The following is a 9981-nucleotide window of genomic DNA, read 5'->3' on the forward strand; positions in this document are numbered from 1 at the left end:
ATATGGCCATGTCCGTCTGTCCGTCCGTCTGTCCGTCCGTCTGTCCGTATGAAAGTTGAGCTAGAAAGTTGAGATTAAGCATACAGACTCCAGAGACATAGACGCAGCGCAAGTTTGTCGATTCATGTTGCCACGCCCAACATAACGCCCACAACCCGCCCGAAGCTGCCATGCCCACACTTTTGAAAAATGTTGTAATATTTTTTAATTTTTGTATTAGTCTTGTAACTTTCTATAAATTTGCCAAAAATATTCAACGGCTCGAAAAGTTTCTCAAAATCCTTAAGGAGAGTGGCTTAACACTTCGCTATGACAAATGCAAGTTTCTTCAATCGGAGATAACGTTCCCTGGACACATCGTAAATAAAAACGGAACTACCCCGGGCGACAATAAGGTTAGTAAAATTTTAAAGTTCCGACAAATGTCAAAGAGGTCAGACGATTTTTAGGTCTCACTGGATTCTTTCGAAAGTTTGTGGAAAACTACTCCTTAATCTCTAGGTCCGTAACTCTACTTTTACGGAAAACTGAACAAGAAACATTTGATTGGACGAATGTTCAACAAGAAGCTTTCCATGAACTCATCGGAAACAACAGAATTGTATATTATCGTTGTGAAAATGATTAAACTATTTAAAATAAAATTTTTATCATAGATTGTTTCTATTGGGTTAGGTTTTTATACCCGTTACTCTCTAGGCCCCTAACTCTACTTTTACGGAAAACTGAACAAGAAACATTTAATTGGACGAATGTTCAACAAGAAGCTTTCCATGAACTCATCGGAAAATTGTGCTCTGTACCAGTACTGGTTTTATACGATTTTACAGAGAATCACGAGGTCCACACCGACGCTTGTGCTGTGGGTCTGGCAGGAGTGCTGCTACAGTCACATGATCAAAAGGATTGGCGACCTGTTTGTTATTTTAGCCGACAGCTAAAAGTCAGTACCACAGCTACAAACTCGAGACATTGGCCGTAGTAGAGACGCTTACCGTTTCGTTACGTAAACCGTTTCATCTTATTACTGATAGTTCTGCTATTGCCAAAGTTAAGGTGAATACAGAATTAATACCTCAGGTAGCTCGTTGGTGGATCATTGTGAATTCATTCACCGAGATGGTAGCAAAATGGCTCACGTTGACGCCTTGAGTCGTGCTCCGGACTTAAGTTCTCAGATACCTCTAGATGAAATAGTACGCACTATAATAACTGACATTGACGACTGGCTTTTGACTATGCAACTACATGACCAAACGCTTGCTGAGATTATCGCCGTCTTAAAGGGTCAACGACATAAGGATCAGTCAAAGCAACTTCAAGCTGATTACGTCATTGAAAATCACCGTCTGTATGCAAAGTCGAAAATGGAAAGGCTTTCGTTGTTTCAAGGGCAGTTAGGTGGCGTACAGTACGGACAAGTCACGATGATGTAGGGCATTTAACAAAGATTCTGGTTCCCAAAAATGCGAAAATATGTAAAGCACTACATATCATCATGCATTGAATGCTGCTACTACAAGTCGAAAGGTGGAAAACCCGAAGGATGTATGCACTACATCGACTCCGATCCAATACCATTTCGAAAACTTCACATAGACCATCTGGGACCCTTCATTCCCAGCAAACGAGGATTAACCCATATTCTGGCTATATCTGATCCGTTCAGCAAGCCCCTAACCGTAAAAGCAGTAAAAAGTACAAAAACCGCACCCGTACTGAACATCCTTAGTGAAATATCAAGTTATTTCGTTTTGCCTAGCTTTATTATATCCGACCGTGGAACAGCGTTTACTTCAAAGCAGTTTGAAGATTATTGTAAGAACAACCAGATGCAGCACATCAAAAACGCCGTACGAACACCTTGAGCAAATTGACAAATAGAGCGTGCGAATCAAACAATCCTTAATTATGTACGGACTATGAGTGAGAACCCGAAGGATTGGGACCTATCTTTACATAATCTTCAATGGAGTGTCAATTCACAAAAGAATGATACGTCGGGATTTAGTCCGATTGATCTCGTTTTTAACTTCAATGCTGTTGACGTTGTGCAAAACCATTTAACGGCAGCTATACAAGCAGATCTGGAACATGATACGAAGAAGGACTCTGTTATCGACAACCGAACGCAAGCTGTCGCTGACATCGCATGCGAACGAGCAAAATGGAAGCACAGATTCGACTTTAAACATTCTAACCCTTCTATTTATTCCATAGGTAACCTCGTAGTCATTGAAAATGAGCCGGCTGCAACGGAAGAATCACGCAAGTTAGAACCACGATACCGAGGACCCTATCAAGTTGTCAAGGTCCTGAGAAATGATCGCTACGTCGTCGGAGATATCCCCGGAATACAGATTACAGGACGTAAATACAGTTCTGTGTTCTCCTCTGACAAGATGAAACCATGGTGCGCTACTATTCCCGAGCTGGATGTATCTGATGACGTAGAAGACCGAATCATTATTCATTAAATCTAATTAAACAAAACCGTTCATTTGTTGTTCCCACTTAACTCAATTTTTAACCTAGATCCTAATTAGATGACATGTAAAATAGAAAAATATTAATAGAAAAAAAAAACAAAAAAAGTAAACTCCAAGAACTTATTTGTACATTCTAATCTTATTTTGTTCTTTTAATTATTATTATTGCGATTTTATATAATATTATCATTATTATATATATATTTATACCCGTTACTCGTAGAGTAAAAGGGTATACTAGATTCGTTGAAAAGTATGTAACAGGCAGAAGGAAGCGTTTCCGACCATATAAAGTATATATATTCTTGATCAGGATCAGTAGCCGAGTCGATCTGGCCATGTCCGTCTGTCCGTATGAACGTCGAGATCTCAGGAACTACAAAAGCTAGAAAGTTGAGATTAAGTATACAGACTTTAGGGACATAGACGCAGCGCAAGTTTGTCGATTCAGGTTGCCACGCCCACTCTAACGCCCACAAACCGCCCAAAACTGCAACGCCCACATTTTTGAAAAATGTTTTAATATTTTTTCATTTTTGTATTGGTCTTGTAAATTTCTATCGATTTGTCAAAAAACTATCTGCCATGCCCACTCTAACGCCCACAAACCACCAAAAACTGTCAGTGTTGAAGACTCTCCTTCGCACTTCCACTAGCTGAGTAACGGGTATCAGATAGTCGGGGAACTCGGTTATAGCGTTCTCTCTTTTTCAGTTTGATTCCGTAACGTAACCCATTCGGAGCCCGGGTCTTTAAGCCAGCTTTACTTGGGGCAGCCATTGCATTTGAATTTCTATAAATTTCTCATTTTCCATTTAGTTGCAATGGCACGCTACAAAATAAAAGCAAACGTTTGTTTTAGCACAAACTAAATCCCCCAAACATTCTGCAATGTTTTTAAGGCTGTTTTTCTTAATTTGAAATGCTGCATATACATGTGGTGTGGTCTCGGAATTTGAAACTTATCCTTCACAGCAATTGTGCATGTTTTGTATAAGTAAAATATCCTTAAATTGCGGACTTAAGCTTTTAGTTTATCTTTAAATTATCTAGAAGCTTTTAAACATTTGATTTAAATGACAGTCAATTTGTTTAGAGAGATTTGAAGTTGAGTATTTGTATTTACCTTTTGAGTCGTATAAAAACAAGAGAGAACTATATAGTCATGTTTTACGACTATCAGATACCCGTTATACAGCGAATAAGTATTTCTTGTGCTGGTCTCTGTCTCTCGAGTCTGCATGCTCATACACAACTTTCTAGCTTTTAAGCTTATAGTTTCTGGGATCTCGACGGACGGACAGACGCATGTACTGTACGAGTAACAGGTATAAAAATATATTGTTTTAATATTACAATTCACAATTAAGCACTTGTAATGGAATATTCATGTTGATTTCCCATTCCATATTCTTGTATTATTAAAGTAGCTATTGCGAAAATACGCCATAGATATACCATAACTGTGCCACTCAGGCACGTAGTATTCATTCATACACCATCTAAAAGCCGCATTTTCCCATCAACTGCCAACAATCTCGGGTACTTCCCAAAGTCGCCACACATAAATGAGGACCTCAGCTTCCCTGGATCCGCTTGGATCCCCCTTACCACACACTAATGGCACTCTGGTGCTGCTAGCAAAGTCTAAAAATCCGACCAAAACTGTTTGCCATCGCTTGACTCTGTCGCCGCCGCAGGCGATGGGCAAAAGTGTCAAAGTGCTAAAGTATGTTCAAAGATTCATAAGATTAAATGCAAAAGCCTATCCCTTTCTGCTAGCACGAAGGTATGTAAAGCTATCTGGAGACAGCCGAATTCTGGCAATAATAGCTGAGCAAGTCTCTAAACCCTTTAGGCAGTGTCCAAGTTACGGGGTTTGGAATGTCACCCGATCTCCGCTCCCTCTTACGCTCTCTCGCTCTTCACCACAGAGTCTCCAAGGAGTCTCCGCTGCGCTTGGGAGAGCCTAGCAAATTAGAATAATATTTTCAGTGTAAAAACTATTACGATCGAATAAACATACGCCCGGTCGCGCCCGCGCAACTAAGAAAAGTCAAGTGTTCGCCCTTTCGAGTGTTTTCTATTTCAGCCGATTTGGAAAATTTCAGGACAGCAACCCCCATCACACCCAACATTTCTGATCCATTCGAGCCCGATCACCTGGATTTTCAAGTTTGTCCACCAGCAAACAAATTACAAGATAAGTACGAAATCTCCATTCCTTTTAATTGCCGGTCTGCAGCAAAAGGATCGAAAATCCAATTTCGTTCAATTTGCTGTAAGATTTATTGTCAAATCTAACGGATTTCTCCGAAAAAAGGCAATTAAAGAAAAGTACTTATTCTTTTCCACGGGCGCCGCCATATTACCCACCGTTCTCCTTTTACCCTCATTCGTGAAAATTTCTAAGTCCAAATTTCCGAATATATTTTAATATTCATCCAGTCCGAAAAGTGCAAAATTCCAAATGTGAAAAAGTGAAAATAATTTGTGCCAAGTTCAGTGAAAATTTCTAAGTCCAAAGCTCCGCCAAAAGTGGCAAAAATTCTGTTCTCGTTTCACTGTGTCCAACGCAAGCCAAATTCTTTTCGCAACACATTTATGCTTTAACTCCGCAGTCCTATTAATACAATTTGCTTTGCTATCGAAAAAACAAACAACACATACCCTCTGGCCATTCCAAATAAAATATTAGTTAAACATTTACCCGCCAGTTTCATATATTACATATATTACATCAAATATATTACATCAACATATATGTGGGTTTTATTATAAATGTGGGTTTATTATTATTAATATAAGTTTTATTTGAATTTTGTAACAAATAATATAGGATATTGAAATTAATCGTCACCGTCGTCGTATTGTTGTCGATCTCGTAGCCACACAGGCAGAACGCACAACTTCCTTCTTCTCCGAGCAAAAAACAACTCTCCTCTCTACCGCTGTCGTAAAGCACTTCGCCCTCGTAGCGTTGCGCTTTTTCTCCTCGTTGATCGTCGTGTTTGCGAATTCGCCACCTCGCTAATTCGCCATCATCTTCATCTCGTCGTTGTTATCGTCGTTGTCGTTGTCTAGGGATCAGCTGTTTCATACTAGTGGGATTAGGGTAAACAGCCAAAAACCAATCCCACATATATTACATTAACATATACTACATCCATATACATTGCATATATTACATCCACATATATCAAATATACTGTAACGTATCACATCCAATAATTAAGTCAGGCATGGTGTTCGATGGGTATCGAGCGCACGCGAGCGATGGTCCGGCTGCTGCTTGTCGGTAAAAGGGGGTGGGGTCTTGCTGCGATCCCATATTGCTTATTTCGGATTATAATACTTATTTTCGCGTGCTAGACAAGCTAACCTGATCCGGAAGTAGGAGAACTCACATTACAGACAACTAGAAGAGGAAAACATGTTCAAATGGTTATCGCCAAACCGATCTCGGCCAGCCTCCGGTGTTGTTGGAGGCCTTCGCTGACCCGCCCTGTCAATGGCCATCTCATCATCATAATTTTCCCTGATGGCCCCTTCTGAAACCTAAGCTATTCGCAAGGGCCTCATGCTAGCTGCGGCAAAAACTTAGAGAATTACCACATTATAAATTGGATTTTATTACTTGTACATATAAACATTCTTAAAACTGGCATATAAGATATATAGGAACGAAAGTGCAACAAGATGAATTTTTGCATATAATTAAATTATTGGTTTTGGAATGTACGAAAAGTGAGGATTAAAAATATAAAAAAAAAATTACAAGAAAATTACAAGATAATAATATGCGTGAATTAAAATAGTGACTGTTTCGGATTTCGCTCAGTGTAATTATGTTTATTTCTTTTGCATTTCCTTTATGATTCTTTACGTTAGTATTTATTTAAGCGTTTCAAGGATAAAAAACAATAGGGACATCTACGTTAATGCCCTTAGGGGTGAACTCACTTTAATTTGGCCAAATAATCAATATGGTTTTTCTTTGGTGACTCACCCTTTTCTCTTGTAACTTCCATCGGAGAAAGCGCTTTCGGCGACGGCACCTATTTCTTTGGGAGTAAAGTTTTTCTTTTTGATTATAAATATAAAAATATTGATTACTTCGCACACATTCTTATGAGGTATCCCTGTTATTTTTTTCTTCCTCTCTTGTTAAAGTTGGGACATTTTTTTCCGTGTGGCTTACAAATTTAACACAAACATAAAACACAAAGCAAAGAAATCAGACACTCCTCCTCACAATTATTTGCGCATTACATTTCCACAATAATAAAAATTCTTAACCTAATTTACAAAACATAATTATCTTTTTTTTTCCCGTAGTTAGGTTTTTCTCCTGTTTTTTTTTTTGATTTTTTTTTACTTTCTTTAAATTTGCCCTAAATGCGGGTCTTATATTATTTATTAGTTTTAAATCACGTTCAGCGCATTCGCGAGCGGATCGGACTTTTTCTTTCGATTTTCAATCTTTATGAATACATGCTGCTGGCGAAGCGCGCGAGCCAACTGACAAAAATCCACTAATCGGCGGCTACTTCTTCCGCGGTCCGTTGGCCTTCCTTGGTCGCAGATTTTGCCCTGCCCTTTTTGGGTAGCTGCAGCCGAAGATTCTCCTTTTGTGTACTGACAAAAAAACTACAATTGCTAGCGCTGCCTGGCTGCAGCGCATCTTCCTTCCGGATCAGTATGCTGGGTTTATTTTGTTCTTTTAAAACCCTGCACGAGAGTTAGGCGATAAAAGTCTGGGTATCTTAGCCCTTTCCCATCCACTTACCCCAGCTTTCCCCGGTTCAAACTATTTGCCAATCTGGTTCGCCTCTGGGACTTGCACTTATTTGGTTTAAATTGCCCACAAACACCAAACGAACTTTCTCCGCCGATCTTAAACTTGAGAATGGCTGCTGATAACGCCAGAATAAGGCGGCAACCTAGCATCTGCCAGATTTGTAGAGATTTTTCTCTCTCAGGAAATCTGACAATTAGCCCTGTAAGACCCGTGATCCTGCCGCTAATCCCTTCACGCGTTATGCAGGTGGCGCACGCCTCGCAATATGACACCTAGATGGCGTTGCAGTTTTAGCTCTGCCGCAAGTGCCACAATACATTACATATATTACATCCACATATATTACCGACATACATTGCGCATATTATCTGCATTCCTTTAAACATATACCACAGTGTAAATTGTTTCCCGTCGGCAAATCCAAACCACAAATAAAATTTATTCCAAGTGCCGACGCGGAAAAGGTGTTTTGTTTTCCTTCAATTTTTCAATATTAATTAAATTATTTTTCAAATTAAAAAAAAAATTTTTTTAAAAAAACTACAAGACAATAATTTTTTTTAATCCATAAATAAATAATACGCCCGCCAAATATAAGTCGTTCACCCGACAAATATTTTTTCCTGTATTGCTTGGATATTAATTTGTGTTTTCAGTCACCGACTATCTCTCTTCGAGTGCGGACGTCTGTGTCTTTCCAATTGCAAGTGCTTTGCTTATCGCGAAATTACCATCGCCCAGCTTATCGCCTTTCCATTGATCTTCTTTTCACCGCGCACGTGCAAATCCAAAAAAACACATTTTCTTTTTTCAATAAATTTGTTAACCATGGCCCCCGGGCCACCCAATTTAGGGGATAATCGCTTTGCCAGCCTCAGCGTTAGCCCCAAAGCTAAGAAAAAAAGACCATTTCAGAAACTACCAGTTGACTTCCCAGACCTCCCTGAAACACAGTGCAAGAATCCGAGATTCTTAATAGTCTCATCAATAAACTCTCCGAAAACCATATCCGAGTATAACTGCTTTGCCGTCCATAGAGCCCTTATGTATATCAGCAAAGACATCATATCCATCTCTAATCTTCGCGATGGTAGCCTTCTCCTGCTGGTCAACTCCAGGGAAATTAGTGACAAATTCACCAAAGTGACCTCTTTACCCGGCTTATGCGAAATCGAGTGCAAACTCCACAACACTCTTAACTTTGTCAAAGGCACCATTTATGCACCCTGCCTTATTAACATTCCAGAAAACGAAATTGTTGAGGAACTAAAATCTCAAAATGTACACAGCGTCTTTAAGTTCACCAAAATGATCGACGGCACTCCCAAACCATTTGGAAAAATCCTCGTAACGTTTGACTGTTTTACTCTTCCCAGTAAACTAACCGTTTCCTGGCACACAGTTAAGGTTTCAGAATATATACCCAACCCGATGAGATGTAAGTCTTGTCAATTATTGGGCCACACATCAAAGCACTGCAAGAACTCAGCCGCCTGTGTATCATGCAATCTTACCCCCCACCTTCCCGTGCCCTGCACTCGCATTTTCTGTGCAAACTGCGCCGGCGGACACCCAGCTTCCTCACCCGAATGTCCACAATATCAAACACAAAAACAACTTCTTCACATCAAAACAAGCAAAAAATTCAGTTTCCGTGAAGCTCGTACGATCCTAAATCAACAGCAAAACACAACAACTAACTCCAAGCCTACCTACTTGACCGTCGCAAGCCAGAACCCAGCACCCGCTGTTCTTATCACAAAAACCCGAAACCCAGACGCGATTACAAACACCGACTTGCCCACCAGCTCGGCAAAAGTACCAACTCCTCTCTCACCAACATATCCCACTTCTCGTGCCAACTCTTTGAATCTCGAAGAGAATCTTACTTCCTCACCAAGCAACTCTGCCAAAACTGATTTCTCTTACTCTAGCCCAACTAGTAAACTAAAAATATGTATGGAACGATCTCGCGCCCTTAGGGAGGAAGCAAATGCTCTAATCGGACAAACCTACAACGACGACAACAATATATCAATGACCTCAAGATCCAACTCAAACGAATCAATTGCTTCACACACCTCAAACCTACAAACAATAATCAACACAACAGACTCAGACGACACTATGGATGATACCGACTCTTAGTCTCGATCCTCTCACCCTTACTATCATATACACATACTCATACACACCACAAATAAACAATAATATAATACAATAAAATTTAATCATGACAATTACTATATTACAATGGAACATCCACGGTATTTTCAATAATTACAACGAACTAACACTACTTATAAAAGACTATGCTCCCGACATTGTATTTTTGCAAGAAACCAACCTTCCATGTAATTTTACAAATTTTATTTTCCCCAAAGAATATACTGGTTATTTTCAAAATTTTTCTTATAACACCTCAGCCAAACAAGGTATAGGTGTTCTTATTAAAAAGAACGTCCCACATACATACCGTAACATTAACTCCAGCGTACTCTGCTCCGCATTGCAGCTTAATTTTGAACAAGTTATTACTATTGTTAATGCGTACATCCCGCCAAGTCAAACCTTTTCATCCTCTGAGTTATCAGAAATTCTACAAAATCTGAATGGATCCACCATACTCCTTGGTGACCTAAACTCATGGAGTCCTCTATGGGGCTCGCCGCGCACAAACTCAAGAGGTAA

The 9981-nt window shown here is 39.6% G+C and overlaps 1 protein-coding gene across 1 annotated transcript; it reads left to right on the forward strand.

Moving 5' to 3' along the window:
• Positions 1-8118: 8118 nt before the first annotated feature.
• LOC122756583 lies at positions 8119-9438 on the forward strand. Its single transcript, XM_044006676.1, has one exon. It carries the CDS (start codon positions 8119-8121, stop codon positions 9436-9438), a length of 1320 nt encoding a protein of 439 aa, XP_043862611.1.
• The last annotated feature ends 543 nt before the right edge of the window (positions 9439-9981 follow it).

This window comes from Drosophila santomea, unplaced genomic scaffold (assembly GCF_016746245.2).
Source record: "Drosophila santomea strain STO CAGO 1482 unplaced genomic scaffold, Prin_Dsan_1.1 Segkk29_quiver_pilon_scaf, whole genome shotgun sequence".
Taxonomy (NCBI): domain Eukaryota; kingdom Metazoa; phylum Arthropoda; class Insecta; order Diptera; family Drosophilidae; genus Drosophila; species Drosophila santomea.

Excerpts from the sequence above, each read along its gene's own strand:
- LOC122756583 (XM_044006676.1), top strand. The coding sequence starts at position 8,119 with ATGGCCCCCGGGCCACCCAATTTAGGGGATAATCGCTTTGCCAGCCTC.